The 20,755-nt window shown below is 39.4% G+C and overlaps 1 protein-coding gene across 1 annotated transcript; it reads right to left on the bottom strand.

The window, feature by feature from the left end:
• Positions 1–2,913: 2,913 nt before the first annotated feature.
• LOC115823715 (solute carrier family 24 member 2) lies at positions 2,914–18,710 on the bottom strand. The gene is made up of 9 exons (XM_030787744.1): positions 17,802–18,710; positions 9,715–9,753; positions 8,981–9,089; positions 8,016–8,090; positions 7,736–7,812; positions 7,097–7,234; positions 6,455–6,544; positions 4,410–4,576; positions 2,914–3,739 (listed from the first exon to the last, which is right to left on the bottom strand). Exons 1-9 carry the CDS (start codon positions 18,708–18,710, stop codon positions 3,490–3,492), a joined length of 1,854 nt encoding a protein of 617 aa, XP_030643604.1. The 3' UTR covers positions 2,914–3,489.
• Positions 18,711–20,755: the final 2,045 nt, after the last annotated feature.

Raw genomic sequence — 20,755 nt, 5'->3', positions numbered from 1 at the left:
TAGGGCTACAGCACATGGCTAAACATGGCTGACGCTACGGCATAAAAACCAGACACTAAATACAGCAAATAAAGTAAATTAAACTTAGTTAACCAGCCTGTCAGCCAATCGACAAATCTCCTTTTCATTCACGCATTCCAACGCAGCTATAAACTGGCTAACCGGTTAGCAATGCTAGGGAGACGGAACTGTTCAGCACCTGGCATGTTAAAATGGTATTCTAACATATGTCACCAGAAGCACCGTTATACAAGTTGACATTCTAAAATATGAAGCAGCTGGACAGTAAATTACCCTGCACGAATGAACAGCTTCGTTACCGGTCTGAACAACTTGCTTCGATGTACAAAAACCTGTGATTTATCAGAGTTATGCAACAAATTTCTTCGGCTACATTTAGAGATGGTGCGACATCGACTCAAATGTGCGTAGCGCCACCTACCGAGATACACTTGCTCACATTTCTGGATAGTCTGGTTGCAATTTGATGTTAGGACTTTTCAGTCAACATCCCAAAATGATAATTTTATAAGGATATAATTATTATGTTATCTATCTAGTTTATAACTGTTAGTAATTTATACTGAATCGAGGAGGCTGGTTCTGAACAAGTCAATTTTCTGTAACATCCATCAGTTGCTTTTACTCATGGTCAGTGTATGAAGGTGATTCTTAAAGGAAGATTAAATTAAATTTAGCTTATATAGGCAATGGGATTACAACTGGTTTCTTTCTTTCTATCTTGGAGTATTTGTTTAACTTCTGTATTTAATAACATGTCATAATGATATGTGCAAAATATAATTTTATATGATTTGTGTTGTTTACATGAGAGGTTGCATTGTTTTTGAACAGTATGTTTCAGACTGTGTGATCTAGAGTATACACACACTCAAACACACACACACACACACACACATGCAGAGAGAGAGAGAAACAGACAGAGAGGGAGAGAGAGAGAGAGAGAGAGAGAGAGGTGAGGGGGAGAGGGAGAGGAAGAGAGAGAGCGAGGGAGAAATTTTATGAACATATAAGAAAAGTATAGCGTAAGCCAAATTAATTAAGCACGGTTCCATCTTATATTATATCTGATACCTGCCAGTAAGTAGAAATGTACATTCTCCATCAGGACAATTGTAGGCACCCATCCTCTGAAAAGATTTACGGACTATGTGTACATGAAGACTGGCACAATAAGAGAGGGGGCATTTTTTCATAACAGTCTGAATTGCAAAAATCAGTCATATAAACTAACCACCTCGGTGTTTCAAAAACCATTGTTCATTGGTTCAATGAATCAGCACTGTGACTATTATTAAGTCAGAAAGAGAATTAGAAAGGAAAGGAAAGAATACAGACAGAATCATACCATATATTAAAGCACAGTTCCAAAAGACTAAAAAAACCAAACAGTCGTTTCCCAAAGACAAAAAAAATCTCGTTGGCTTTATAAATCAGTTTATTATTTTTTTTTCAAACCAGTGATTATATATACAACGGTTATGAATGCTGATACATATGATTCCATACCTAAGGATAATGGTGGACTGCATAGATGACTGAAGATCAATTCACTTGCTGAACAAAATGAAGCGTTCTACGCACATGTTAGCACTGTTAGCGTGCAAAACCAGTCGCGCGATCCACGCTAGCGAATGTGCTCGCCAATCGAGCTAAACCGCTGGTGTTGCACAAGCTAAAAATGCATTCGTGTGCCGAAAACCGGTAAGTTCAGTTTGTACATACGTGTTTACAACTGAGAATTCAAACATACTTCAAACATATTTGCTAAAATCTGCTGCACATATACAAGGATGGGGAAAAAAAAAAAAAAAAAAACAGATTTATGCAAAGTGCGTTGTACAGGCCAACTCACAACCGCCTCAGACATCTCAGTGCTCACATCCAGCAGTTGCGGAAAGCAATAGGGAGAATACCTGTTGGTAAATCATGTTGAATATTCGGAATAGCAGTAGACTGTGATTGCTCTATGCCAGGGGTGGGACAAATCCGGTCCTGGAGGGCCAGTGACCTGTCGGGTTTTTGTTTTCGCCCCTTAGTTACCTGTTGATTTTCACCTTGCAAACAGGTGTGCCCTCTCTTCAGCCAATCACAGATTGTATTTAGTTAGCTGACAAGAAAAAACAGCAGGACCATGGTCCTCCAGGACCGGATTTGCCCACCCCTGCTCTATACAGTAAAAGAAGTGACATTTGTCATTTTAATTTTATGAAACACACACATATATACATATATGTGTGTGTGTGTGTGTGTGTGTGTGTGTGTATGTATGTATGTATGTATGTGTGTGTGTGTGTGTGTGTGTGTGTATATATATATACACACACACACACACACACATATATTTCACTGAATCAAAATGGATTCATTCAGTGTGCGCAACAAATGAATACAGCCTACAGTTAATTGCCAAAATAAAGAAAATACAAAAATAATATACATGATCTGAGGCATTATTGGACGTTGATGGTTTAATTGTGTGGAAGCACCTGATTTCAATATACACATTGCATCATCGTTCATTTATTCAAGTGTTTTCTTTATTTAGGCATTTACCTGTACTTCAGTGACAAGGGAAATTGGACTAATTCCTTGTTCACCTGTTAGATACACTTCACCTTAATCATACATGTTTATTCATACTGCAGATTACAGATTAAAAAAAAAAACATTACAACTGTAAATTTTGTCAAGTATATATCGCAATGAGATGTTGCACACTTGCAATTCTTGTACTTAATCAGGCGGCTTATGATCGGTAATTAACTGTTTATAATGATAATGATTGCAATGGATACTTGTTTTTAAAACTAAAAATCTGCATTCTACAACTAGATGGCTATTTACCATTTTACATTTATATATGAGAGAGAAAAACAGTGACAAGCCAGACAATCAATTGTTTCTCAACAAAGCAAATTCGTCGCTTTGTGTTGTTTCCATATTCCCCGTTTTCACATTCAGTTTGCAAGACAAGGCTTCGGAAAGAACGTCTCTGTGTTCCAAACCAACTGCTCCCCTGGAATTTTGCTGGCTTGTTATCCGTGGCATGTTATCAGAATATATGAAACTTTTCTCTTGGATGTTTGTCTTAAGAGTCCCAAAACGTCACGGTTTCACGTCAGTGCGCCCTGTATTCTCAATGTGTGTGGCGTGCTGCAAAATCTAGACAATGGACATGATTTGTTCAGTTTTCTCGACGTCTCTACCTTCAAAAAGTCCTCCGAAGGGGACAGTGCTGGCAGCATCACGTCTACGTGAAAATTTTACCCAGCGTGCACTTGAAGAGGGCCGTTTTCTTTTCTTTTTTGTTTTGTTTTTTTTTTCTTTTGCAGTCTTTCCACATCCGACATTATCAAAAACTACAGACCGGGGATGGTCAGCCCTCCGTTCGCTGTCTATGTTCGGTCTGGCTCCGTGGATTGTTCTAGGTGCCGGGGGGAGTAGGCGTCGCCCCCCCTCCAGTTCTCAGATGCTAACGGGGCAGATGATGTACTTGTCCTCGAGCATGACGCTGACCACGAGGAAGACGAAGTAGAGCAAGAACATGAGGAAGCCCAGGAGTTTGCTCATCCTCCACTTGCAGGCAGCGATGGAGATGATGACAAACAGGAGCATGAGAAACAGAAGCACGATGGCGCAGAACAAGCCGTTGCTGCTGACCGTTACCGGGCTCATGTCGTTTGCCATCGAATAGAGCAACCACGGGAAGGGTAGTCTACGAAGACAAAAGGCCATAATTAGACATGTCTCAACGTATCGTCTGGCGTTTTGAATTTAGAGGGAGGAAGAGATACGCATGCAGTGAGTTTTCACTTTGGCAATTAAATGCAAAACAGGGATCAATGGAGGCCGGCAGCATCTGCTGGTTAAAGCGTATGAATGCACCAGTGTAGTTAGTACTTGGTCATGTGCTAAAAACTGGGAGAAAACTGGTAATGAAGAGGCAACTTATTGACATCTTGACCTTGTTGAAATACATCAGTTACGTGATGCAATCAAATTCCGAAATAATTCTGTGATGTTCAACGCGAATTTATTTTTTAAAAAAGGATCAATAAAAATTCATACAAATTCATACATATATTTAAAAAAAAACACTTTTTAATCATTTCCAATAAATATGATTTTATCATTAGGCTCGGTTTCTTTTTATTATCCTATAGTTTATTATTAATTTAGTTTTAACTCCACTGCCAGGTGAATGGGTGTTTTCTCTCCGTTTTACAGATTACACTAAACATCTTCTGATCTTAGTGAATAAAGCACGTAGTAAATGATAACAGTGAAGATGAGGGTATTGATAATGGTGAATATGACATTGCTGATAATGATAATGATGATGATGATGATGATGATGATGATGATGACAGCAGCTACATCCTTACCCAACAGTAATGTCGAAAATATTCGACCCCACAGAGCTGGACACTGCCATGTCACCAAGTCCTTTTCGAGCCACTATGACACTGGTGATCAGATCAGGGATGGAAGTCCCAGCCGCTAATATTGTCAATCCCATAATCTCCTCTGTAATCCCAATGGTCTCACCAACCTGGAGGAGATACATGGTCAAAAATCACATCATTTCCACCCAGAGAAAAGACCGAAAACGACATACCAAAAAAAAAAAAACCCATCTTTCCTCGACAGTCTTAAACAAAAGGGGAGGGAGTTGCTGATAAGGTCAAGAGGGCATTGTTCTGAGATATTTGGAGGCTGTTAAAAATAAATGCCACGCTGACTGTTCTAAGCCAATAAAAGCCAATAGGTTCAGAGAGGGCGTGACTATAACGGTCTAATTGACCACTGAAAAGCAAGCGTCGAGCTGAGGCTTTCTCTGTAAGGGACTATAAATATTTGGATTGGTTTACATAAACTAATTTATGCCTGTAATGCACACCATTACATTAGCCACACGTTCTAGCGTCGACACATTTTTATGTGCGTCTCTAACAAACGGATAGAATCCCCGATCCCCGAGTAAAAAACGGATTTGTTTCTGGCGATAACCGAGGTACACGGACTGTCCTTAAATATACAGTACGCACCCGGCACATTTCACATATACACGAGCGTTCGACGACAAACGCTGTATGGTAATCGGTATATAAACGAAGTTTATTATTTTTCTGATCATAAATTGACACCGTTTGCATTTGACTCTTTTTTTTTTTTCTTTTTTTTTTTAAACTAAAACCAACCGAACGGAGCCACGCAACACGTCAGTGCTGTGACTCTTGCCTCTTTCACTGCTTAGAATCGGAGATGAGCTAAAGTCCTTTCTCTACCTGGCTGAGAACAGCTAATTGGCTTTGGGGATTAGATTGGTTTTATTGTGCTAGACAGAATTAGGGGCCATGCATAACCACAATTGATTGGAGGACAACGGATCACATGATAACCTTGAGGACCTCTTAGATACCCAGGACAGGATGAACCCATTGGGCTCAGTGAATAAAAGAATAAGAAAGACGTCCTGCGATTCTCTGATAAGGTTACTCATCTACAAATCCTGATGGCTGACAGTTGAGGATGAGGACATGTTAGCCTAGAATGTCCGCAGCACGGTTTGCTTAAAGTACAGACAGTGAAAGTTAATTACTTTCCCTGAACCTGTACTCCTGCTAAATCCAGAGCAGCGCCTCCTTAAAGAATCTTTTTTCTTCCTTTTTTTTTTTTTGGAAATTCACGCGATTGACAAGCACTTAACAGCTAGCATTAAGATCACCACACACAATGAACATGAGAACTTTTTAATACAACTCGTGTACAACTCATACAACTCATATTGTGTGTTGTTCGGAGAAAACGCAGCGCACATGTGTAACCCCTTTGAAACCTCTGAAGGAGTATTATTAGTGTCTATAAAAAAAAAATATATAATCTCTGTTTCTTATGAGACATTAGTCCCTAACATCCTGGTCACATTGTGCCATATTTTAAGATTACCGTTTATGCCCCCAACAACAACAACAACAACAACAACAACAACAACAACCACAACAACAACAAACTTCGTGGTTCCAAAGTCGCCATGCAATCTGAGATATGTGGAATGAACAGAGGTAACACACTGTATTGATGCAAACCAGCGAATCCAGATAGTGAGGTAAATCACGTTGCATTTGTACAGATTCCCAATGAAAGAAAAGTGATCTGTGAGAGTATGCTTTGTTACAGACATGTAAAGACCTTTGAGACTATAAATAGTGATATTGGGCTCTAGATAAATTTATATTATTATTATTATTATTATTATTATTATTATTATTATTAGCAGCAGCGATAATTGATCTTTGTCAAAATGGTCGGCTACCATGGCTTAAGCACCACTACCGAGGTGACAAAGTAGCTTGACTGAGATAGGCCTTGTAAAAGTGACGGAGTCAGTAATTAAAAGGCAGAGGGGTTTTTTTTGTTTTTTTTTTACCTGGTGGGCCCACCAAACCATCAGATAGGAGAAGGCGGCAATCCAGCAGATGGAACCGAGAAATGTTATGGGGAAAAACTTCCTGGATGTCTGAAAGAGGGCAGGAGGTCATCGTGTGATTAACACATACGCTTGAATTTATTTCACTATACTGTTAACATTGATAGGCTCTAAGCGTTAACTTTGATTTCATTAGAGCCTCAGTAAAATGAAATCATCCTAGAAAAACACGGTAAACTCCTGCCATAAAATGTGCAGTGACTACCCGTATTACATGATTTCGTTTTGTGCTTAATCCCGACGAATACCCAGATAGGACAGTCAAAGTGAAAAGTAACTAACTAATTGTGGCTGTTGCATTGACAATTATATTCATAAGAACGGTATCTGGAGAATAAGACTTTTCTAAGATGATCAAAGACATGACTACTGCAATCGTCACCGAAGCCTTCACAGATTTAAGTTAAGTTAACTGTTCTTTTAGCTCATACATGAAAATTCCATCGTTTCATGTACGACATCACTACATTTGACTTTTCTGGTCGACCAATGGAAAACGTCCTCACAACGTAGGACGACGTCGATAACGTTGCAAGAGTGACTTTTAATGATTGGGGGGGGGGGGGGGGGGAAACTACGTACATCTCTCCTGACGTCTGGCAGTGTAAGCCACAGAGGGAAGACGATGGGAAGGATGAAGAGGTAGGTGATGCGTTTCCGCGTGGTTTCGGGCCATGCCAGGCTCAAAGGCTGATCTTCATCCTCCTCCTCCTCTTCAGCCTTGATTGCAAAACACACAGGCATTGCACGCACTTGTAAACAGCACTGTGTCGACTGTATTTGTCGGGCATTTTGTCGGATGATACAGAAAATGCCCTCGCGATGGATGTCCTGGTGAAATCTGGTGCTTCTTTCTTAGATTTCTAAGAATGTACATTCATTATCCAATCATTGATTAACTGTATGTGTGTTTGGGGTTAAAGGTTTAGGAAGGAGCAAGAGATACTCCTTGAATTTTGAACTAGGGGATACCCACTGAATTTTCAGTGAGGGAGATATTGAATTATCAACAGCTTTAAGCTCAGTCTAACCAGAGCATTACCATAATCTGATGAAGTACAATGAAACAAATGAATCTCACACCATGTCTTAGAATGTTTGTAACATTCACTAACAGACTGATGCTTTGTGTTAAGTGTTTGGAGAATCTGAGTCAAGTTAGGCTATTTATCTGAGAACTTTTTGTATTGACTAAACCTGACTCTACCAAAATGTCCTCACCTCCATTCCAGCACTGCCATTCATGGGAGGCGTGACCTCCACCTCCACGTTAGAGCTGTTGGGAAGGTTTTTATCCACTGCAGAATCGACAAAGACATTCAGTGAACATTGGCTGAGGTTACCCATACATGTTTAATTACTCTTGGTTAATGTTAGAACAGAGGACCATAAATCAGTTCAAAGTGAATATGAATCATCCAGCGCCACTGGTTTAAAGTTAGAGGTGATTTACATCTCTTGGACAATGTACCAAGTCTAATATTAAAGGAATGAAACTTACTGAGACCATTAGGATCATCTTGACTTTTTCTCCTTGCAATCTTGTGAAGAATGGAAGCCTTCTCCTTAAATTTCCCTGCAAGACATTTAGACAACAAACTCAACGTGTGTAATGAAAGTACAAGACTCGTGATCTACGCATCAAACATTTCTCTGTTAGAATACAATTTTAACAACAGACATGCCCTGCTGTGTGAGTACATTATGATTATAATTATTATGCTTTCCCTAAATGTCCAGTTTTATGGTAAACTGGCACTGATTTGACATTCTCAGACTTCTCTCCAGGGAAAACCAAATGTCTCACTGATGTGCTACACACATCTCCCATCACATTGTACTCAGTTCCTCATCAATTATTTAGTTGCATTTTGTCAGCTGTGCTACCTCAAAATTACAATGTTCCATGCTGAATGGTTTATGGCCTTTTAGGAGAGTACAGACATTCTGACTGATTCTGTGGCTGTCAGATGCAAAACACTTCTTGATGATATTTTAGCACTGCTGAGAACATGGAACCAAGAGCCATTCAAACACAAAAGAACCTCAACTTCCGACTTCAAGATTCAACATTCACACGAGGCCTCTTTTACTCAGACAACGGTGAGAGACTAACCAAGTTATGAATTATGATGTCATAAGGGGATGTGTCCATGCTACTTCTCTTCCATAACTGGGTCAAGTTATGCATTGTGATGTCATAAAAGAGTGTATCCATTCCGTGTACTTTGACTGAGTGCGCCAAGCAATGTATTATAGCGTCTATGCTCAGTACCTTCCCTGAGTATGAGAAGTTATGCATTATGATGTCATCATAGCTTTTGTCCATGCTCAGTACTTTCACTGAGTGGGTCAAGTGTGTGAATCATGATGTCATGAGAGGGTGTGTCCATGCTATGTACCTTCACTGAGTGGGTCAAGTGTGTGAATCATGATGTCATGAGAGGGTGTGTCCATGCTATGTACCTTCACTGAGTGGGTCAAGTGTGTGAATCATGAGCTGGAAGATGCTGTTCCTCATCAACGAGTTGTGCAGGGAAGCTGAGCTTCCTCCTCTCTGGAGCCGAGGCTTAGCCTAAAGGAATAGAAAAAGAAAAACCAAAAAAACAACAAAGATACATTTCGATGAGAATTGCTTATTTACTGTATACACTTATTCAGAGTGACTTACAACTATTAGTTTCTTTGTCAGAGGTCACATGTCACCGGAAAATCTTTTGGGGGCGAGGTGTTTTGCTACAGAATGTGTTGGGGCTTCAAACCTGCCAATCTTCAGGTACTGGGTCAACTCCATTACCACCCCACCATCAACACCCCAGAATGAGCATCGAAGCAAAGTGTGTGTGTGTGTGTGTGTGTGTGTGTGCACTAAATAGCTTCATCCTCTGACACCGCTTAACAATTACAGACTCAATTTTAAGTAATGTATTCCCAACGTAATCTGTCTGGAGTAATCCTCAGTAAAACTGTCAGATCTGTAAAACTAAGTAGGGCCATGGGGTAAATAGGTTCTGTGAGACTAATATGCTTGACCAACCTACATAAGGGTGAAACCCGAAAGTTTCAGAACCAAATTCTTTTAGAATTCTTGTGGTCACAAACCATTTTCAATTTTTTTTCACAAATGTTATTATAAATAAATACCGTACAGCAGATACAAAAAAATAAATGTATTCTAGATTAGATACAGCACAACCTACCATGAGTTTGTTTTCATCGTCAACAGAATCAGGGCTGGCCTTCAGAGAGAGAAAAACAGAGAGAGAGAGAATTACGTGATGTCTGAGAAATAACACCTATTACAGCATGGTCAGAATGACTTAGAGACTTAGTCTGGTATATAAATAATCTAAATTGTTATGTACATTCAGTTTAGAGGTGTGTGATATCCTTTTCTGCAAATTGACAATGTTTGGTACACATGATAGATAAAGGAAAACACAAGAATCAAACCTCAGTATTTTAATGCATAATACTCATAATGTTTCCAAGTGCTATTTTAGTAAGGATTTATAAGAATAGAACTTAACAATAGTATAAGAGCAGCGTAATAACCCAACAATAAAATTTTAACTCAAAATCTAGAGAGAGAGGTTAACAAATTCCATTTTGCAACACCAAATGGTTTAACAAGAGATTGGAAATGCGCTGAATTTTCCATGTCTGAAACATTTTCCTACAGCTGGAGCACTGTCTGAGTCATGTTTCAGATAAACCTCACCGTCTGTGGAACTTTTACATCACACAAACAAGTATGACAGTTTCCAATTTAGGGGCATAACTAGTAAAAACAAGACATCCTTGCTCTTATTGCATTAAAAAATTCTGAAGAAATACAACTACCAACAACCAAAACTGCAGCTGGAAGAGGAGGCAATTTAAGACTCGCTCACACACACACACACACACACACACACACACACACACACACACACACAAAACAATGAAGCTGATCAAATGAAACTCTAAGATTTTGTTTCAGAACATTAACCGTTAATGTCATTAATGTCTAGTCATGTTGTCATGACTACAACAAAATGTGTATGACACTGCATCAAGCTGTATTGTTCTCAAGGAATTATATGTTAGACAGTTATTTCTAGTTTTCACCAAAGAAACAAACAAACATAATAAAGCAGTTTACATATCTTTTTATGGCCCAGAAAGTCTGACTACAGAATAATCTCCAAAAAAAAATTTCGGTTTTCTCCCAAGCAAAAACACAAAAGACTCCACAAATCTATCTTAGTAATTCACCTTAAGAAAAGAGTTTTGGGATATTAAACATCATTGGAAAACCAGGACTCACTGATCATTATCATTCAAAGTCACCACAAAAAACAAAAACAAAACAAAAAAAAACCCAGCAAGGAGTATGTATTTTTGAATCAATTTGTTGAAAAACAATAAGTTTTTCAACAATAACAATAAGAAGCAAAACAAAACAATGAAGTAGATTTATCCCATCTGGTGTAATTATGTAAACTTCATGAGACAGAATGCGTGCTTGGCTATCCAATCAACATTTTGTCCAAGGTTATTACATTAACCAGAAGACACAATCGCCTCAACGTAATTCAACAAACGAACGCGGCATAGACATGACTTCAATCCCTTCCTGTGATAAACATTTTCGTTTACCTCCGGTTCATGCCAAAACTAAAACATTGCTCAGTCCCCGTAAAAAAAAGCAACCACTGTCACTATTTTGGGATATCATGTGGTTTACAAACACCATTAACAAAAAGAGTTAAAATAAATATGGTATGATACACAATTCTTATCATTTTTATTGTTTGAGGCAGATTCAACATTACAGCTTATACTGTCCCTTACGATGGATAATAATACAATGAAAAATGTATCTGTTGCATATTTAGGTACTTCAAAAAAAATGTTGGATTATGGAGCTGCTGTATACCAATGGAACAGTCATTGGCTGAAGTCTGCTGTGTCAATTATTTCAAGGCTCCAGTAGGCAATGTGTCCTTCATCGTATAGTATTGTATAGTACGGTATCGCGTAATATATTGCATGTATCGTATCATATCGTATTGTATCCTGTCCTGTCCCATCCTATCCTATCCTATTGAATCTTGTCTCAGTGATTAACATATTCACTTTAAGCTGTTTCAGTTACAGTATGCCTGTCACAACAGGTTTGTGATGAACAACCCAGAGAAACACACAGATCCAACTATAATCAACTTTAACTGGTCATTGTGATACGATTTATACGAGAATAAATATACGAACTGATTCTCACTCTCAGTGTGCTTTTTGGTCGTCCTGTATTACCATCTTGATGCGCTTACTGGCTAAATAGAACTCAAAATACTCAATTAATCAAATGAACAAATCAAACACTAACTCAGTTCTCAAAGATTGTTTCATCAGCCTATTTTGGTCGCTGACATGTTAACAGTGCGGTTACATACAGTCGACTTCAGACCTGAAGTTTGGCACGGGATGGTCCACATGTACCACGTAACTGAGCCTAATTATCCAAACATCAGATGGAGTTCTTAATCTCTGACACGTTTCTTCTTGTGATTAGTGTGGCGTGGTTGTGGCTGCTTCCAGGCAATGCTCACGTTTTTTTTTTTTTTTTTTTTTTTCGCTCCCGCCCCCCCCCACCACTTGCTTCAGGAGGCTGGATGGATAAGCTTCAGGTGTTGTCCTGACGGAAATAGGGCTAACCTTCTCAGAGGTCAGGCAACAGAGCCAATCAACATCACTCACCCACCGCTGACAAGCTGCCGAACCTTAGCTAGCACTCGGTGGATTTACAATGGCATATGCTGTTAGACTAATGTAGTACTTATTAGTGCTTGCCAGGTTCACAATAGCATCTGCTTCAATTTTAGTATCACCTATTAGATTTACAACAGCATCTGTTATATTAACAGTAGCATACTTTCACAACACAGCGAGCAGTACTATGCAAACCAGAAATAAATAAGATTTCAAATCACAAATCTTCAAGCTTTCAAATATATCAAACACCAAATCACAAGGGGGCTACATGAATCAGGTTTTGGGCTCTCTGTATAAATGTTACGCCATTTTGCAATACACTGCATATCTGGTAACGCACTAACGCATCACCTTCAACATAGGGACAAGGTTGAAACCATCCATGATTCTTAATGTACAGTAGATTAACTATAAGGTTTTCCTGTCTGAGACCTGTGCTGAGACTAGACCTGACATGAACCATAGTGTGTGAGAATGGTTTCAACTTAAGGACCCATAAATAGAAACTTTATAGCCTTACTAATCTGGGCAGCCAGAGTCACTATCTAAATCAAGTCAAGAGGAACAATTCCAATACTTTCACCTGTATGAACCCAGCAGGAGAAGCATTGCATTTACTCAGTGTTTCACGGGTGATGATCACGACCTCTCAAATATAAAGATTTTAAAAAGGCATCAGGTACAATTTTTAACGAGATGTAATTGTGCTGTTTGTTAAATAAAATTAAGTAAATGAGGGGGGGGGGCACTGTGGCACACTGTGTACTACTGATAACAATCAAATCCAGAGAAACAACAGGATGCAAATTCATCGGTATTACTCTGTCAAATTTTCCATAGCTGTAAAAACAAACAAAATATGGTGTAGGGAGTAACAGTGTAAGAAGATGCTGTTTCGTTTTTCGGCCTATTTATATCGATGTGACATCGCTGCACTAAAGGTTTGATAAATGAAGCAACAAAACAAAATCCACACCATGGCAGTTCTTAAAAACGAACTCATCAATATGTTGAAATATTGTTTAGGCAAGCAAAGCCTTGTGTGGAGTAGTGCACCATTGGTTGGTTTGTTTTAAATTCGTTTATGTGACTTTAAGATTATTGCTTATAAGCGAAACACACACACATTACACGCTGACTGAAATGTTCTGCATCTGTCAGTTAGGTTGATGACAATGACAAACACAGTTCTAGCTTGTAAAGCAGAAGAGGCATGGACTGGTTATATCTATACAGGTTTTAGAAGCTTGGATGTTGTTAATGAATCTTACTGTTCTCATACTGACATAATTTTACATCAACTCTGTATTTTACTAATTTTATTTTATATAAACCAGTGTCACATTAAAACATAATGCGCACGATTCAGGAGCTGAACCAGTTGTGACACCGCGATCAACGTTTATACCACTTCGTGTTTTGTTTTGTAACTTGTCTGTAAATGACCTTCGTTCTCAGAAATAAGTTTTTACTTTTCTGGGCTTCATTCCAGCACTGGACCATTTGTGGTATAAGCGCGTGGGAGGATTAAAAAAAGCATCACACAGTAACAGACCAGGACAAATATGTGCTTCATAATATGTCCATTTAGTCAGACGTCAACTCATCTCCCGCTACTTCCCTAGTGTTATTTTGCTTTTCATGGACAAAGACACAAGCGTCTTCATGTCATTTACAGCGGAGACGGAAGTCGGCCTATCTGCCGTATGACCTGAGAGGAGGGTGGGTGGGCCCTCCCCTCCCTCCCCTCCCTCCCCTCCCTCCCTCCCCTCCCTCCCCTCCCTTCTGCAGAAAAAAAAACATCAACACAGGCTTTAGCTCCATGATCAGGACGACGATGACATTAGATCAATGCAAGCGCACACTCGTGTATGTACAGTGTAAATGCATACAGAGTTATCGAAAAAAAAAACAAAAAAACAACAACAACGACAAAATCAACTCAAAATTTCAAATGGAACCATTGGCTGCTGGACGTACAATCTCAAGTCAGTCTTATGTAAAAATGCTAATATGTTTATGAGGAATATACAAAAGAATACATCAGAGCACTGGGGGTCGGGGGCTCATAATACATATATTTAGTAATGAATGACAGTATCCAAAATGTTGCGCATATTGTCAATATTGCAAATATTGTCAATACCTACATTTCGAAACAATGTATGTCCTTTTGTCGCATGCATTGGGTGCTTATCAAGATGAGGACTATTCAGATATTTAGCAGACTGTCAACTTGCTTAAATACTAAACCTGTTTAGTGGAAGGAAACTTAAAAACTTTGCACATTTTCTCAGCTCGGGACGCGCTTTTTTTTCGCAAGGCCGTTAGGGACCCAGGGGGTTGAGCCCTTTCCTTAAAAGTGGACACGGCCCACATGAGTGAACAGGCTCTCAGACAAAGAGGATTAATGTTGTGATGAAACTACATTTAGAGCGAGCCTGTTTGTGACATCGCTCGTGGACATGTAAAAGAGGTTTTTACATTACCTAAACATGATTGTTTCTAAATCTGAGCAACCCCTTACGTTCTTCACGAACATTGCGATTTGTAATGTCTAAAAATGTGTAATACTACAGTGATGCCAACGTTTTTAAAACTTTAAAACAAAATTGATGCGCCATTTCGTTTCATGTCAGGACAGAATGTCCTTCTCTTCTGATCCTGGGTAAATGGTCTACCAATTACTTAACTCGCTCAGTATTGTAACTATAACATTGTACAGTGCTGTAAATATATGATTACAAAGTTATAAGATTTTACATACACACAGTGAAAAAGGTTATTTTCTGATGGGGGAAATTATAACCACTTCTATCTGACTTCTCCCATTGAGCATTGTGCACAAAACTATCTGTATTTTAGCCACTTTCACAATTACAGAGTTTCCTGCCAACCTTTTAAGAGGTTCATTTAAAACTTCTACTTGGGAAAATAATAATCAAACTCCACTGAAAAACATACTTCTGTCAAGCGTGAAACGTTTAACAGTGGTGATTAGGAGGGAATCGAAGAGGAATCGAAAGTTCAAAGTCTCCTTTCTCAAAAAGCATCTTCTTTCTTCTACAGGTCATTGCTGTTCATCAGGTATAAGAGTCTTTTCATCTGTGTTGTCGTCACCCATATTAAGCAGTTGATAAGGGATTACAAAGGATTGGGGGTTAAGAGTCGGGAAGTACCGACAGATGTAAAGAATGTAAATGCTTTTTCTTAGCCTCGTTTCGACCACAATCGTTCGCCTCACGTGGAACAGGGGGAAGATTGGAAGAGAGAGAGAGATGTGGAGAATAACTGGAATGGGACCAAACATGTTGAATGCAACCAAAAACATTTCTGTCTAGTTTTTTTTTTCTTTTTTTCTATAAGAGCACCACTATATTTAGTGGCACTAATTGGATTTAAGGCTTAAATTGGGATTATAAAGGCTACTGTTGTAAGGTGCAGTCAAGCATTGCATGCTCTGCTATGTCAGCAGGAGAATGACAAATCAAACTCTCAAACACTTTCTAATCTATAACTGCATATTAGTTTCAAAGATACTATTAATATAGATGAGTTGCAATTCAGAATCAAAGACATATATACTATAATGAAGACATCTTTGTTTGACTCTACAAAGTCTTTTGGTTCTCCTAAGATTTTTTTTCTGTGTTGTGCTTGTTGTATTAATTGTGTTTTCATTCATTTTATGCAGTAAACCAATTGGTTTTATGTGAACTACATAGCAGGATAGTTTTTTTTCCCTTCCAGAAATAAATGTGAGCAAGCTCAAATCAAAGGTGACTACTGGCCAATGAAATTCTGGCAGCAATGTTCCATTTAAGGTAATTGCCTAATGTTAAGCTATTTTGAGGAAAGGTGAACCTTGAAAGTGCCGCTTACAGGAATCTTACGTCCGAGAAACAGAAAACACCTAGTAAAACAGTGTGATGAAGCAACACGGAAAAGAAATCTCTCTCTTCAATGAATAAAGCAAAATATCCCTGACCCCCAGCAGTATAATGAAACCCAGCAGGGCTGGATGAGTTGTGTACAAATGCGATGTGATACGTTAAATATTATCATTCCACAGAAGTAGCATTAGCAACAGTTTGTTTTAGGCAAATTCTTTCTTCGCTAAGTTGCAGTACGCTGTCATATCCTTGGCAACAGACATTGGACAAAAAAGGGATGATTATCTGACCAAGAAAATGGTTGTGCCTTGTTTCACATAAAAAGTCTCATACTAACAGTTATACGACTTAAGCAAATATCTGACTTGGTAAACCTGAGTGGCATGTGATATAGAAAAGTAGGGGCTCAAACTTAGACAGGTGCGATGTACGTTCATTTCAACAGTAATTTAATTTAAGTCCTCATACTCCATTTTGCTGAAGGCACAACTATTCGCTGTTGTATTAAGACTCACAACAACATATAAAATGCAATAAAACACGCTCTTATTGGACAAGATGCACTTTTGTGGACAGGTCACTTGCAGACCCCTGTGTGTTTAACCTCTTTAGAGTTTATATCACATAAGAAGAAGGGAGTAAGTGTATCACAGTAAAATCTATATACATCTGTACTTTGATGTATGTCGTCATCTTTAAACAAAATACTTGAAAAGATGTCCACAGAGCAAGATAGAAGAAAGAGAAAAATCAGGAAATGTGGTGTTTTGAACATGTGACAAACACAGCCCTACTTGCACTGTTTATATATATGACCTGCGAAAAAAAAATCATTGTCACATTTTAAAAATTCTGCATTACCATCACCTCAAAGTTTTAGTTTCTGCATGCTTCCAAAAGATTGAAATGGTGCGAGCTTTTCGGAATTTTTCAGTCGTCAGAAAATGAATTCATGCTTCCAAAATTTTGTTTACACCATCCTTTGAGCTGATCTCTTAGTCCTTATAATTTAGAATCAATATTAGCATTAGTGTTTGTGAATAAACCCTTATTTTGTGTCATATTTGCTTTGAAAAGTTTCTAAGCGATTGACACATTTAGGCCTCTCATTAGCATAATTAGCTTATATATTACCAATTATAATAAATACAATATATGCTTTGGTGTTGGCACAAAGGCCAAATAAGGTCTTCCATGTGAATAAAAGAGGCTCAGCACACAAGGAGTATTACATCTGTAAAGTGTCTAATCATCTAAGAGTGGCTTCCATTGGCTGCAGGTTTGCCTGTTCGAAGCACACAAAGCCCCCTGCTGCTCAACCAATCACTGTCCAGCCTGCATGTGGTCAGGCTTAGTCAGCACAAATGAGGACAGCTTGAGACTACCCAATCCAGGTGACATCTAAGAGAAATGTGAACTGTTAGAACTGAAGGAGAAAAAAAAAATGTGATTAGCCATCTTCTCCTTTCCTCTTCCTGTTGTGGCTCCTTAGCCTACCACCTGATACCTTTTGCAAGAGTTTTTTTTTATTTTTTTCCCCCCAAACCAAACTGAACAAATCAGACAAGGACGAAAGCAAACTGCTATGCGTGTAAAAACAAACAAACAAACAAAAAAAAGAACTCAACCCAGCTCACCTTTGGAGCAGCTTCCAGCTCATCCACTCGGTTCCTGGTGAGTTTGCTCTTGATCAGGTTTTCAACGTTGGCATTGAACTTCATGAAGGTCACATAGGCTGAATAGCAAAGTAATAGAGCAATGCTCTCCATGTAAGTGATGAAATTATCCAGAAAAAAGACGATGAGCATGATTAAACCAATGATGTAGAAGGTCACATCTCGGAAGAGGGGCCACCAGGTGAGGTTGAGGACCTCACGCGAGAACAGTGCGCACATCCCAATCACAAACAAGATGTTGAATACGGCAGAGCCAACAATTGTGCCTATACCCACGTTGCTGTGCGAGATGAAGACACCAATGACGGAGGTAAAAAGCTCTGGAGCAGAGCCTCCGGCGGCCATGAAGGTGGCGCCGGCCACGTCGTCCGAGATCTCCAGCTTCTCGGTGATGACAGTGAGCGCTGGCACGAAGAACTCATCGCACACGATGGCTAAGGCGATGAACATGTACAACATCCCAAACATGTGCAGGACGACGGCCCCCTGGCGTCTCTCCTCCAACGAGAACAGGTCCTCGGGGTAGTCGCCCTGGTTCATATCGGCCGACGACCGCATCGCGGTGGGTGTGTCTGAGGAGATGTTCTGCCCCTCGACGGTGGAGAGCAGAGTCCTGTGAGGCAGTAGGTCCTCCTGTGATCCGCTGGCGGCAGGATCCGAAAACTTCAGCCACCCTGGGAACGGCCCCACCGTAAACATCAAGGCACTCCACGAAAAGACGCCGCTGACCGCCACCAAGCTCAGAACGAGACCTAGTATCCGGACAGGCCGGAGTTTTCTACGCACGTGTTGGTGGAACCTTCGCTTGTGGCTCAGGTCCACAGGACGGACCTGCGATCCTGGGTCAGTGCCAGCAGACGTGGTAACCATTGTGGAAGGATTCTGTGGCAAGTCAGTGGTCCAATGGAGCTGCTTTGGGTCTATAGCCAGCCACACATCGTGCTGTTGACTCCTTTTAAATGAGATTAAGGGGTCCCTGGACACTGGCAGGGACTAGACCATACAAGGGTCTGTAATGGTTTCCTCATAATAATATCTGACAGGGAGAGAAAAACAGAGAGGCAAAGGTATTAACTCAAAATATTGAATCACAGCCATAAAATCTATTACAGTATTGTTGTCAGGAATAAAATACTGTGACGGGAATGCCTGAAAAAAATGTATTTTACATCATTACAGATCAATAAGATATATTCTGTATAAGGGTATGGCATATTCATGTATGTACTTTTGGTCACTTTAGATAAACTCGTGGATGAAGTGGGAGTGGCTTCAATGCCCGTCTTGTTGAATGGTCTGACAGACATCCTGCTTAACCAATCAGGTGACTAAATCCGGTTGTCAGCCATTTTGCTCTGATCTATCCAGAAAAGGACCTGATGTCCTCCTGCACAAATCACTCATACAACTCCATACAGTTTCATTTCATGTAAATAAATTATGATTAAAATTGCAAACAGCACTGGTGAAAACGTAAGCTAAGACTTTATGAAAGCATAACAAAAACTGATGTTAACATGCAATATCGTGGCATTCATGTAACTACAGTTTGCTTCAAGGCAATATATTTGCTGAACAGCTCCACAGTTTTCTAGATGAAGAAGAAGAAAAAGTACTTAAGAAGAAGAAGTACTTTTACTGATCACACACCAGAGCAGTGACCAGTGAAATGCAGTCTCTACATTTAACCCATCCTATACACCAGTGAACACACACACACACACACACACTAAGAGCTGGGAGCATTGAGCAGCTGTAGGTGCCCGGGGACCGACTCCAGGTCTTTTTGCCAGTGCGTTGGTCAAGGTTACTGACAGGAGTATTAATACTAGCATACATGTCTTTGGTGGGAGGAAACCGGAGCACCCAGAGGAAACTCATGCAAATAACATGCAAACTCCACACAGAAAAGGGAACGGCCAGAATTCGAACCCAGGCAACAGTGCTAACCACTGAGCCACTGTGAAGCCCTCTGATCTCTGGGCTGATACCATTGACCTTAGGATCTTTAAATCCCAGACTGATAAATATGACACAGAGATTTTCACTTTCAATGTATTTAATCCCGCACGGATTTCTAGACTATATTTAAGAACAGGTGATTTCACCAAGATAAAAAAAAAAGCTTCATATAATGGCTACAAGTTAATCATACATTTGCCCGTGGAAACAACCTTGACTACTGCCTATAATTTTCACGGAAATGTTGCCGTAAATAGACGATAAGTGCCTATTTATGCAGAAATATCAGCGTGCGGTTTTCCTGGGGATTGCAAACCATTTTTATGAAAATCTGAGTAGACACGCTAAATCGGATTGCATTTCTCCCATTTAATACCCGCTCGCGTAGATGAGAAATATTTTAATTGACATAGGTACAGAACAGCTGAAGTCAAGCAGTTCTTATCATTATCACTGACTTTGCTCTAACATACAAGCTTCAATCAGCTGGACGAACATTTAATTTAATGTCAGTCGTCTTTTAACGATTAATTTGGGCTTCAGGGGCAAACATTCAGAACAAAAGAGAGATAACAGGAAAATACGACGCTAAGGCAAAATTGAACAATAAAGTAATACTAAAAACAAATGTATGTAGACTAAAGTAATATTCTACAGTTTGCTTAACTCCTAAGAGGTCGGCTTTGTCATCTTGCAAAAGCCCACAATTTCTCCATCTGTCCAAGGTAATCCACTTAGTGCTGTAGGTTAGGTCTATAGCCCATACGTCATTCTGGATAACGCGGTAAATCTTTCTGTCAGCTTGACTTGAGAGCAATTAGTGTAATTTAGGTTGTTTAACACAACATATATTTTTTCTTACAGTTTGAATAAGTAATATAGCTGCACAAATGCATTTGCGTTTGAAATAGACGCTAAATGTGCTAATAAGACACACAATGCGCGTGTGAAAA

Source organism: Chanos chanos, chromosome 11, assembly GCF_902362185.1.
Source record: "Chanos chanos chromosome 11, fChaCha1.1, whole genome shotgun sequence".
Lineage (NCBI taxonomy): Eukaryota > Metazoa > Chordata > Actinopteri > Gonorynchiformes > Chanidae > Chanos > Chanos chanos.
This window is presented reverse-complemented; position numbering and strand designations above follow the sequence as displayed.

Coding starts and splice junctions, on each gene's coding strand:
- LOC115823715 (XM_030787744.1), bottom strand. CDS start 18,710: ATGGTTACCACGTCTGCTGGCACTGACCCAGGATCGCAGGTCCGTCCT. Junction 7,813..8,015: donor AGATGATCCTAATGGTCTCA/GTAAGTTTCATT, acceptor TCGATTCTGCAG/TGGATAAAAACCTTCCCAAC. Junction 7,235..7,735: donor ATGGCAGTGCTGGAATGGAG/GTGAGGACATTT, acceptor TTTGCAATCAAG/GCTGAAGAGGAGGAGGAGGA.